This window comes from Mastacembelus armatus, chromosome 6, assembly GCF_900324485.2.
Source record: "Mastacembelus armatus chromosome 6, fMasArm1.2, whole genome shotgun sequence".
NCBI lineage: Eukaryota > Metazoa > Chordata > Actinopteri > Synbranchiformes > Mastacembelidae > Mastacembelus > Mastacembelus armatus.
The window spans coordinates 12,024,783-12,037,844 of record NC_046638.1 but is presented as its reverse complement, the minus strand read 5'-3'; the positions used below and the strand labels follow the sequence as shown (position 1 = coordinate 12,037,844).

General features: G+C 37.4%; 1 protein-coding gene across 2 annotated transcripts; it reads left to right on the top strand.

Moving 5' to 3' along the window:
- The first annotated feature begins 233 nt into the window (after positions 1 to 233).
- ska1 (spindle and kinetochore associated complex subunit 1) lies at positions 234 to 12,238 on the top strand. 2 transcript variants are annotated; one of them, XM_026311593.1, is made up of 7 exons: positions 234 to 302; positions 3,476 to 3,561; positions 4,286 to 4,401; positions 5,529 to 5,623; positions 5,924 to 6,061; positions 9,407 to 9,576; positions 11,617 to 12,238. In XM_026311593.1, exons 2-7 carry the CDS (start codon positions 3,480 to 3,482, stop codon positions 11,763 to 11,765), a joined length of 750 nt encoding a protein of 249 aa, XP_026167378.1. In that variant the 5' UTR covers positions 234 to 302; positions 3,476 to 3,479; the 3' UTR covers positions 11,766 to 12,238. The 2 variants fall into 2 exon arrangements, with proteins under 2 accessions (XP_026167378.1, XP_026167379.1); XM_026311594.1 differs by having other exon boundaries at positions 252 to 302; positions 3,476 to 3,557.
- Positions 12,239 to 13,062: the final 824 nt, after the last annotated feature.

The window sequence follows — 13,062 nt, the reverse complement described above, 5'->3', positions numbered from 1 at the left end:
TTAAAACCCTCGTTTTTCTAAGGCAAGTTTTGAAGCTATCCAGTTCCTTTACCACTGAGTACACACTCAGTTACATGTTTTGGAACACTGCGCACGTCAAATTAGCTACTGACACTTTTTACTGTACTATTGTATGTACTGACAACTGAGAGCATACCATAATAAGTCTGACATTTCCTACAGTCTTTGAACGGAGCGACGAGACGGCGCTTGCGCAGACCGTGACGTATAGAGTCAATATTCAAAATCAGATTGAACCGGGAGTGCAGCGTCGCCAAGGGAAGGGGAGATACATCGCAACTGTGAGTAAATAGTTTTTGCTTTACGATTATGTATTACTACATAAGAACAATGCGAGAGGAGGGCGGTATTTTGCGGTTGTTTTGTTGATGTTAATGGTGGAGCTAGGAACTTCAATAGTGTAGCTAGCGCCAACTTTTTGAAAAGTTAGCAGTTGACGTTAACATCATAGCGAAATAAAGTTCGGTCCTTAGGTTTTCCCTTGTTTCACCTCTGTTTGCGTTATTTCTCCAGGGCAATTTTTCAGCATTGTGATACAAAAAAAGCTCCCACAGATTTGCTGCATTTGTAGGTTTCTTTGCTTTGACTCTTCACCTGGAGGCTCTGCAGACTGTTGGTTAACTGCTCAACCATTTTTATTCTTTTCTAACACAACCGGGAAGGGTCATTAACCTGACATCCTTTGTTAATTGCCTTTTCCTCACCATTTTAATAGCAATAAACACTACTACTTCCTCTTGTGCTGTATTGTCCAAGTTATGGTTCATATTATGTAGTAACGGTCTTAATACACACACAGATATGCAGCTTGTTTTGAGTACCCAACAAAAGTTGGGACACCTGTAGGAACTATTGGGATTTATTTTAACATTTATCATTCATGTATCAAATTCCAATCTGACATGATCTGAAAATCAGAAGATTTTCACTGAACAAAAACTTGAATAAAAAAAAAACTGAAGATTAAAATTTTGTCAGTATTACTACTTTATTTCAGTGCCAGTGTTTTTGTTTTTTGTTTGTTTTTTCATTACAAATGGGTCAACACCAAAATTTAATTTTTCAGTGCCAAAGTTTAAAGTCATCTTTCTGGCTCAGTACCTGCCTCCCTATGAAAACATAGAACAGTACTCTTAAAGTATTTGTTTACTTATAGACAATATAAATGATCGAGTTTGAATGTGCCAAGAAATGAGTTAGACTTCCCATGGAATCTACCTACAGTGGGTACGGAAAGTATTCAGACCCCTTTAAATGTTTCACTCTTTGTGTCATTGCAGCCATTTGCCAAAATCAAAAAAGTTCATTTTATTTCTCATTAATGTACACTCAGCACCCCATCTTGACAGAAAAAAACAGAAATGTAGAAATTTTTGTAAATTTATTAAAAAAGAAAAACTGAAATATCACATGGTCATAAGTATTCAGACCCTTTGCAGTGACACTCATATTTAACTCACATGCTGTCCATTTCCTCTGATCCTCCTTGAGATGGTTCTGCTCCTTCACTGGAGTCCAGCTGTGTTTAATTAAACTGATTGGACTTGATTAGGAAAGGCACACACCTGTCTATATAAGACCTTACAGCTCACAGTGCATGTCAGAGCAAATGAGAATCATGAGGTCGAAGGAACTGCCCAAGGAGCTCAGAGACAGAATTGTGGCAAGGCACAGATCTGGCCAAGGTTACAAAAGAATTTCTGCAGCACTCAAGGTTCCTAAGAGCACAGTGGCCTCCATAATCCTCAAATGGAAAAAGTTTTGGACGACCAGAACTCTTCCTAGACCGGGCCGTCCAGCCAAACTGCGCAATCGTGGGAGAAGAGCCTTGGTGAGAGAGGTAAAGAAGAACCCAAAGATCACTGTGGCTGAGCTCCAGAGATGCAGTAGGGAGATGGGAGAAAGTTCCACAAAGTCAACTATCACTGCAGCCCTCCACCAGTCGGGGCTTTATGGCAGAGTGGCCTGACGGAAGCTTCTCCTCAGTGCAAGACACATGAAAGCCTGCATAGAGTTTGCCAAAAAACACATGAAGGACTCCCAGACTATGAGAAATAAGATTCTCTGGTCTGATGAGACCAAGATTGAACTTTTTGGCGTTAATTCTAAGCGGTATGTGTGGAGAAAACCAGGCACTGCTCATCACCTGCCCAATACAATCCCTACAGTGAAACATGGTGGTGGGAGCATCATGTGGTGGGGGTGTTTTTCAGCTGCAGGGACAGGACGACTGGTTGCAATTGAAGGAAAGATGAATGCGGCCAAGTACAGAGATATCCTGGAAGAAAACCTCTTCCAGAGTGCTCAGGACCTCAGACTGGGCCGAAGGTTCACCTTTCAACAGGACAATGACCCTAAGCACACAGCTAAAATAACAAAGGAGTGGCTTCGGAACAACTCTGTGACCGTTCTTGACTGGCCCAGTCAGAGCCCAGACCTAAACCCAATTGAGCATCTCTGGAGAGACCTGAAAATGGCTGTCCACCAACGTTCACCATCCAACCTGACAGAACTGGAGAGGATCTGCAAGGAAGAATGGCAGAGGATCCCCAAATCCTGGTGTGAAAAATTGTTGCATCATTCCCAAGAAGACTCATGGCTGTACTAGCTCAAAAGGGTGCTTCTACTCAATACTGAGCACAGGGTCTGAATACTTATGACCATGTGATATTTCAGTTTTTCTTTTTTAATAAATTTGCAAAAATTTCTACATTTCTGTTTTTTTTTCTGTTAAGATGGGGTGCTGAGTGTACATTAATGAGAAATAAAATGAACTTTTTTGATTTTGGCAAATGGCAGCAATGACACAAAGAGTGAAAAATTTAAAGGGGTCTGAATACTTTCCGTACCCACTGTACCTAGATTGCCCTGTCATATGTCCTCAAAGGTCAGGCCATGCCATCGTGAATCTTAATGTTCCATGGACATATTAGGAGGCAGTGAGCCTGTGTGTGCAAATAAATAAATAAAAATAAATGTAAAAGTTATCTACACTCTTTAGAACAGTACCGACTGATTGACCAATCACCTGACCTGTAGTCAAGTTGTTATTGTTCTGTGCCTGCTTTATGTACACTTTACATCTCGCTGCAGTCATTTTACACTTATTTTACTTGTTTTGTGCATCATTCAGTTGTTTTGCATATTTTTGTAGTCATTTTTTCTGTTTTAGTAATTTTGTATAATTTTGCATCTCATTTCCATGGATCTCTGGGCTAGGGGCTCCCTGGGCCCGTGGCTCGTTCAGTAAGCCCACTGTCCAACCCTTATATATCATATACTTGGATGCATGTAATATCCTAAGTTGCTTTCTGCCCTGTCCTTACTATCCTGCTAATACTACAAGATGTATTTATTAATATTAGACCAGTCTCACTTATCAGTATTGCCAGAAATTGTGATTATAGTGTGTAAATTACTGCTGTTCATAAAACTGAATGTGTCCCTGTTTCAGAAAAATGAGAGAGCTGGAGGATCTCAGCCACCACATTCAAAACAAGATATCATCTCTGCAATGCATTCTAGATCTGTCTGTTGTAGGTATGGCATTGTGATTTACAGGAGGCAAGACTGGGAACTTTGCAGGGCTCTACGCTTATTTATTTTTAGGGGCACTGATGTGTTGGTGCTACATGGGAAAAAAAAAACAATCTAGCTGCACAAAATTAATACATCTCTTAGAACTTAGCCAAATGTAATGTTAAAAATTCAGTTTGCATGTGCAGGGCAAACTAACTTAAACAGAACAAAAGGATTTCGGAACAGCACATATTCCAATTCATTTTATGGTTTTGTAAAAAGTTCTGCAGATTGATAGCATTTCATTAATTGTAAATTAGTTAATTTAACTTTAGAGACAACTGATATGACCTTGTGTTTTTATTTTAAGGAGTAAAGGTAACAATCAGCATTGGTTAAAAATGAAAAGCTGCTAACTTAAAGTATAAACAGGTTAACTACTGCTCAAAAAATTAGCTTAAACAGCAAAACCAAATTTTTTGATCCACTAATCCCATATTCTGCCATCTGCAAATAATGATAAAATGTCCCCAGTCCTCATAATTTGAAAACCAGTTTAGCATGGATAGCCAGCCTCAGCTGCACCAGTGTACCCGAGTAGCTGTTTACATTCACACACACTAGTTTTTGCTCACATACTGTATGCAAGTCAGCCCTGCTTTGGGTTTTCTCCAGTTTCATTATTATGTAAAGCTGAAGCTGCATGTCATAAAATGTATCATTGTTTTTCTTTCTCCACATTTAGAATTTCCTCAAAATAAAATGAAGAAACTTGGACAAGAACTATTTGCACTAGACAGGCTTCTGGAAGACTTTGAAAAGTGTCTTGGTCAACATAAAGAGCAACTAAAGCATCTGAAGGTAAGCAGTTTGTGCAGTTGTAAAATCAGCAATCCATGCAACTGATTTATTGTTAATTTTATTCAGTTGTGCAACAGGCATAATCAGCCACAAGCCCTTTGAGTCTTCCTTTCTGCAAAGATTGCAACTTGATCAGTAGTGTTTTTTGTTTGTTTGTTTTTTTTAGGGCAGTTTTAAAATTTAACACTACATTGGCTGATACTTGCATAGTTTCAGCATGAACATGTAACATAAGCATAGAATAAGTATCTATTATATATATATAGTTATTCAGGTTTTCTGTGGGTCATTAAAAAGTTTTAAATCCAACCACATGAATTTGGTTTCTTAAAAAGTGTTAAAATGTCTGAATTATGGTTTTGATGGGTCTCAAAAATCATGTTTAGGTTGATTACATTGGTTCCATGTTGTAGATCTTTCTTGCATCAGTTTGTATTTATAAATAAAATAAAACTAAAAGTGAATGCAGCTTGGAACCCAGAACATTTGCCAACTGCGGCTCAGTCAGAATTTATCACTCAGACAAGTGCTGAGTATTCTCCTCTTGCCCATTTTGGTGTGTGAGTCTGCAAATAATGTCGTCCAGAGGAAATGGTTGTTGCTGTTTCTTTCATGCACATTTAGAATTTTGTATGTTATTAAAGAGTCTGATGTGACTGATGAGAAGCCATTGACAGGAAGCTAAAACTGGTGTAATGTAGTCACATTTTCTGGACTTGGTAAAAATTCTTGTTGCAACATTCTGAACCATATCACGATTTCTAATACTAGCACGTCAGGCCTGAGAACTAGAAAATGGCAAACAACCAGCTAGATAAAGTGGCACACCAGTCATTAGATGGAGTCTAAAGACCAGAAAATAATTTGCATGTTGAAGAAAAGTCAGGTCTGGAGTGCTGTCCAAGCTGTGCGTTTCTTTGAAAATAGTCAAGAGGAGACTTAATCACAAATAACTGCCGAGGAGTCGCTACAAGATGTGAACCCCATGTAAGCTTCAATGACAGAAAGGCAAGGCTGCAGTTCATAAAACAGGCAAAACTGAAGCCGAATAAAGTTCTATGTACTGATGAAGTAACTGTCCAGATATTTACAGCCTGGACTTACTACCTATAAGATATTTGTTTCAGGAACTTGAAGAGTTATTCCGTAAAGATCTGGAGGATGTCCAGCACATCAAGGACAATGTACCTGCACACATGCCCAGGAAAAAAGGCCCATCACAGTGAGTAGCCCATGTTTTCTTATTTGATGTTTTATATAAACGTATTGGCAAATAAATAAATAATAATGAATAAGAAAATAATTCACTGGAGCTCTACTAACAACTGAAAAAAGCTACATACGTTAAAGAGATACAGTATACATTTGCCAGCCTCCAACCAAATGCAACAAAACTCTTTTATGTAGCCCAAAATCACATAAGTTTTAGTTTTTTTGTTTGTATGTTTTGTTTTGCTTTGCATTACTGTGCAAATAATAACTAGCTTAACATCTGCTGTGTAATGTCCCTCTCATCGCTCAGTGGAAATGAACCTGTAATAAAGCAAAATGAAGAGACAGAGATAAAGCCTACCCAACCAGAAAATGTCAAAAAGACCATCAAGCGCTACATCAGAGAGATGGAGGTTATCATTATGCCAGAGTTTGAGAGCATCCCTCCGTAAGTATCCTCACTGATGTCCAACATGATATGATGATTTACCTATTCTAACAATACAGCAGCATTTTGCTACACATTAATCTCATAAATAAGAAAAATCTTTGACAGAGCGTAATGGGTAGTGAGCCACTGACACTGTCACAAGACTAGTGGACACAAATCACCAGGGGTCTCATTTATAAAACTGCACAGGATTCTGACTAAAAGTGCATGTACACCCAAAAACCAGAAATGGTGTATGTCAGAAATTATTCAGATTTATAAAACCGTTCGCACACACTTTCTACACAATGTGTGTAAATTGAATTGTGTGTACGTGAATCAGCCTCATATCCCATTCTGTACACACACATTTTTAATCATAAATGGTCAATTCAAGGCACCTCAAGAAGGCTGATCCACATATTTAACGAGCCTGGGAGGCAACAGTTCTTTTGTTAACCAATGTGAGAAAAGAACAAACTAATCTAACTTCTTAGATGTTGACACAGAGAAACCTCTCTACGGGAGGTGAAAAACGACATTTTTTAGTGGCCACAGCAGCAAGATCATTAATTAAAAAATTGCTTTTTTTAAGAAAAAGTGGTCCAATCTGAAGGTACACTACATTTTTCTACTCCTTTACCAAGAATTTGATGGCCAATGTGTAACAGGTTTCTTCCTGACAGTGTTGGTGGTATGGTTTTTCTCTGCATACAGCTGTCAGGATTAAATCGTAATAAAGTTAGAAAATAGACACTGTGTGTGTCCCAGTGGCAGACTGAAAGTATATACAGGGCATTCAGAAAGTATTCAGACCAACTTCACTTTTTTTTTTAGATTTTTTTATGTTGCAGCCTGATACTACAATTGTTTAAATTCATTACTCTACATACCACATAATGAAAGTGAAAACAGAATTTTAAGAATGTTTGTAAATTTATAAAAAAAAAAAAAAAATGAAATATCGCATGTACATAAGTATTCAGACCCTTTATTCAGTACTTAGTTGAAGCACCTTTGGCAACAATAACAGCCTTGAGTCATTTTGAATATGATGCAACAAGCTTTGCATATCTGGATTGAGGGATTTTCTGCCATTCTTCTTTGCAAATCCTCTCAACCTTGGCCAGGTTGGATGGAGACTGTCAGTGGACATGATGCTGCAATCACGGTTGGGATAGTACTGGGCAGTGCCAGGTCTCCTCCAGACATAACGTTTATAGTTGAGGCCAAACACTTCAATCTTGGTTTCATCAGACCGGATAATCTTGCTCCTTACAGTTTGAGAGTCCTTCAGGTGCTTTTTTTTCTGCATCTCCACAAGGGCTTATAGCAAGGCTTGGCAGCAACTGCACACTGAGGAGCACTTTAATAACAATCTTCAGTGCTGGGTTTGAAAACCGTAGAGGTCCTAGACTGCCAGTTTCAAGCTTCTTCGTAAATGTCCAAGAAAACTGAAACATAATTTCATCACTTAACCCTGTTGCTGTTGTTGCTCTCTTCTGTGAAGGACAGACACAGAATGATGATGACAGGCAATGAGGCAATATGTGCAGAATGGGGGGACAAAACCTCATGAATTCTGATCTGACCATTCAGACAGTGACTGGATGGGCTGATTGAATACAAATTACACCTTGTGACCTGAGTTACTTTTGAAAGAAAAAAATGTTAATTTGAGACTAATGTAAACGTAGCTTAAGGATTGACCACAAAACAATTTTGGGCTTTCAAAGATATAAATGTGTGTGGATCCCTGAGAAAATGCAAAGTTTATCTTGAGGATAGCTAGAGGTCAACCGATACTGATTTTTAGAAACTAGAGCAGCCGATCGCAGATAATACACTGTAAACACTGATAAGTTAAGAATTCACCTTTCCCATTTGAGCAAGTTAACAGAACTTATTTGTTGTCTTATGTGATTGCTTTTAGTTACACTTAAGTTGAACATTTTGACTTAATAAACTCAAAATTATTTGACTCAAAACTTTTGGGGCTAATGAATTGCCTCAGTTAGTTTGAGTACAACCCATTTTTCTCTCTCCATGATGTTACCGCTTACAATGTTATTCACTGCATGACAAAACAGACGTGTGGCATGATAGCTGGCAGCCCCTTTACAACGAAAAACTGAGCTGACAGAAAGCAGACTAGGACCAGTTTATGTCACTGCCAAGCACATACACTTTTCACACACAAACAGAGCACCTGTTGGCTTGCTAAACTACTTGTTGGCTTGGATGGATTGGATGCTTATTATTCCCCTTAAAATACTTAGATTTAAAGGGACCTAGCCAGGTTTTTTTTTTTTTTTTTTTTGTTGTTGTTTTTTGCTCGGGGCAGATAGATTTGCAGTATGTAAATATTGTATAATAAAGTTTGTCAGTTATGGCTAAGTCAGTTAATGTTGTTTGACAATATTCACGCCATGTAGCTATAACCACACACATCCTAAGTCACAGTAATAGTGACCCAGTGTGACAAATATATGAACTGTCCACAGTCAGCACAGTCAACAATTGTATTTGCTAATTGTAACTTTTCAACCTCCACCATGAAATCCATTTCTCCATTCTTCTTTTTCTTCTTCTTTTATGTTGCTTTTATGTGCATGGTGGATTACAAGACAAGTTCACAAAATGAATATGTTCAGTTAGCCTATTAGTTAATAATAGGCCTATTGATTAATCATTATTATTTTTTATGGGTGAATTTAGGTGTGCTTGAGAACCCCTAAAAGGGTTTAATATTTGCTCCTGCTAAAAGTAACAATTCATTCCTAACTAAATAAATATATATGGCTGTGAAAAGTAAGAATTTAACCTGTGCCGTTTTCTCCCAAAAGGTTCTTCTTTTCACTCTTCCAAAAGTTAGTGGATCCTCCACTTGTCCACTGAGCCCTGGTAGAAAGGCAACAGTCATACTGTTCCACAACAACACTGGGCTGCCCACAGATGTGCCTGCCTGTTAGGCAACTTAATATCCTCAGCCGTCAGCCAATACCAATTATGTTAAAAACTTTAAAATTGGCAGATTAAGCGGTCAACCTCTTAGAATAAGAAATACCATGTTATTTCAGAACATTAGTCATCTTCTGTACTGTGGCCAATTTGCACCTCAGACCTATCTTTGCTGTACATTGTCAGACTTTCATTTTAACTCTATAGGCTCAGAGGCTTGTAATATTATGAATATTAGTGTAATTGTTTAGCATGTGAACTAGCAGATTTAGGTTTAGACATTCTTTCCTAAGGGCCATATACCTAGGGTCTTAACGTGGAGGTGACATGTTAAAAGGTTTGATTCTATCTACACGAGTTAAAACATATTTGATATGTTTGTGTCTGCTGTCTCCTTCTCAGGTACATGAAAGGACGTGTATCATATGATCAGCTTAATGCTGCATTGCACAGCATTAACACAGCTGTAACAGCCAAGTACAAAATCCTCCAGCAGTCGGTGAAAACTCTCAACAATCATTCCCGTAAACTGCACCAGCGCTTTAAGGACCAGGAGACGAAAGATACAAAAGGTACATGGACAGCAGCTCTCACTGTTTGTAGCCTGGTACATTTTGCATGTCATTTAGTAGGACTGTTTGATAAAATGATGAAACACTATATAGTAGCTTCAGAAAGTATTGGCATTAACTTTTTGCCCACTGATGTCGATTTAATTTTAAATGGATGAAATGTATTAGTTTAATTTTAAATGGATACAATTGCAATTTTAGCATAATCTACACTAAGTGTAGATTATCCATATGTGCACATATATTAAATATGAAAAACTAAGATTTTTCATTTACAAAAATATTCAGTCTCTTATTTCAGTACTTTCCTTCTCTCCTTCTCCAATTAAATAACACTGACCTGACATTAGCTACCATTGTGTTTTAGCTAATCAAACTAGACTAATATCTACATTAGTTATGACACTATCATTACCACTGCCATCTGGTACACACTTTGTGCCCATTAAATAATTAACTTTACCATAAGATAGATAAAGCACAGTGTATTCAACCTACGTTCATATGTGCTCTGATGATGGCATACTCAAATTGCATTACTGCCAACTAATAGCTGAATATTATACTCTTCTATTTTCTATATTCTGTCCTCCCCTCCATTCTTGTTCCACCAGTCTTTCTAAATTCTTCTGCACCTATTTCTAATAATCCTAATTCCTGCAACTGTGAAATCATAGAAAAGGGAAGGGAAAAAAGCTGTCCAAACCTGTCTGGCCCTATGTGAAAAAGTAATTGCCGCCCCCACCCTTGCTAAATCATGAATGAACTGTGATTAACTACTAACTAAAGAACTGCAAAAAATGGCATCCATGCAAGCGTTCCAGGGCTAAAGCCGCTGCTGACCAAAAAGAACACAAAGGCTTGTCTCACCTTTGCCAAAAACCAAAAACAATCTGATTATTAGACTTTTGGGCAAATATTCTGTGGATTGATGAGACTTTTTGGAAGGTGTGGGTCTCGTTACATCTGGCGTAAAATGTTTAATGGTCGGGAAGTACGTACTTTCACATGTAATACCTACTAGATAGTATGTCATTTTAGACACAACCTGTGACTGTTCAGACACTAGCTTCTTTACTCCACGTTATCTCATAAAACATAAACGAAAAACGTCTCCCACTGCCAATCCCATGAATATTAAATAACTTTTAAATCCACTGCAGTCCTGTTACAAAGCCAGCGCCGATGAACCACAAACATATTGTGGTAAAAAGTGTTAAATTTTGAATCGGTAAATCTGTATATAACCATGTTTTATTTAAAACACAGCTGTTTTTTTATTACACACTGGTCATAGTTATATAAAGCCCACTCTACTGTGCAATGAACAATGCCATGGTGACGCTAGACACGAGACATTTGTAGCAATATACACTATGCTCCACAGCACATAACCAGAAGAAAGTCCGCTAAAGCTCAACAAAACCAATTTTAGGAAAACAAAACACAAATCAAACAAGTAGTTAAATGGGTACATTTCGAAAACAGGCTAAATGTGCAAGACCTAAAAAAATGTAAACAATTTCATAAAACTTTATATTTTAAATTAAATTAAGAATGAATAATTATATAAAATGTCATGCTAATGTGACATGCAGTGCACTGTTTGAAAGCTAACATTATGCAGATTCCAGCAGTACAGGTCCTATTTCTCTACCACTAAAACTCACTGAAAGACCAGTCAAAGAAATGCAGAAATAAATGTCGCATTATGAATTATTTTGTCTGACCTGTTTTCTGATCATAAGTTGTTTTTATATAAACAAAGCTTAAGAATGTATCAGGGTTTAACAGGTTAAGACAAGGAAATAAGAAAAAAGAGCAAATCTTAATTTTTACTTTGATAACATACACAGTATACACATCAAATGACAGTGTTTTCTTACTGAATGGCCTGGATAATTTACAGTAGTTGAAAAAACCTCGAACACTCACCAGATGTGATGTCCAAATTACTCAGGCCGTAACTGAAAAAGTGACTGATATGCAGAGTGTGTCGACACAACACTGGTCTCACTGTTTTATTGAAATGCTTTGCAGGACAGTTTTTTGTGGTGGAGGATGACATTCGTGAGTTTACCCAGATGAAGGTGGACAAACGATTTCAGGGGATTTTGAACATGCTGCGACATTGCCAGCGCCTGCGGGAGGTGCGAGGGGGTGGTATCACACGTTATATGTTGTTATGAACAAGACTGTCATGGTTTCAGTTGTTTTCCTTCATTTTTGTAACATTATATAGACCAACAGAGGTTGTAATTGTGCATATTACCTGATTAAATGTAGTCACAATACTAAAGAGACATTTTTGACTGCATATATGTAAGACCGTTTTGTGCATTCTAGCATACAGTATATATGACATGTTTTTGGTTTGTCAGATAGGTTCCATTAATCAGTAGTTTGATTGATATGGTCTTACAGAGTTATTGTATTGTATATTATTAAAAGCACAAAGTAACATTGTGTCTTAACGGATTGTGACAGGAATAGAAAGAGTCTAATATGTTACTAAAACTCATCTAAGTGAAGTTTTGCCCATGGGTAGGCATTTATTTGCTGCCTATATGTGTACACATGATTATATGGGAAAATATATTTTTGACTTGTACCATAAGTGTCAAACTTCTGTATTTTTTTTTAAACTAAATAAAAACATATACTGGCCTAAAAGGGAAATCACCTTATAATATCTTGAATGGCTCATTCATTATTCTGTGTTGAAGCATGCATATTTACTCATTATAATTAACAATGTGAGAGGTGCTATTTTAGATATCCAAAAGCAATTTAAAATGTTTTGGAGAACAGTTTTTCAACATTGTGTACAGATCCAACCAGTATTTGCACATAGGGTTACTTTTGTTAGTGTCTCCTGCTTTGTAGGCAGCTTCATGGTCTTCATCATTGGATGTTGAGTGTGGTTGCAAGTCACAGATGTCATCATCAAAATTAGTTAAAGCATAATGATTAATGGAGTAGTATTGTTTTTGCAATTAGAAAGATACCCAAACCCAAGCACATATTGCACACACCACACTTATTGTGTCATGCAACTTGTCTAGGGGTGTGTAAACTTTTGTCTACTTGTGTACTTATTTCTCACATAGTGGTGATCATTTTATGAGCAGCTGGACTGATCTGCAGTACAAACAAAAAATTAAGAATTTCAAAAAAGGTGATATCAGTTTTTTAACAAAAAACTGCTTAAGACAGGACAAGGGGGGATTTTTAGTAGAGGGTTATATTTTAGTGATGTACTACTACTTCTCCAAAAGGACTTCAGAGTATCTTAGTGACCCTAACCTCTGAGGATTTTCCATGGCTTAAAAAGTCATTGCCAGGGTCAGACAGCTCTGTGATACTACAGTGGGTACGGAAAGTATTCAGACCCCTTTAAGTTTTTCACTCTTTGTGTCATTGCAGGCATTTGCCAAAATCAAAAAAGTTCATTTTATTTCTCATTAATGTACACTCAGCACCCCA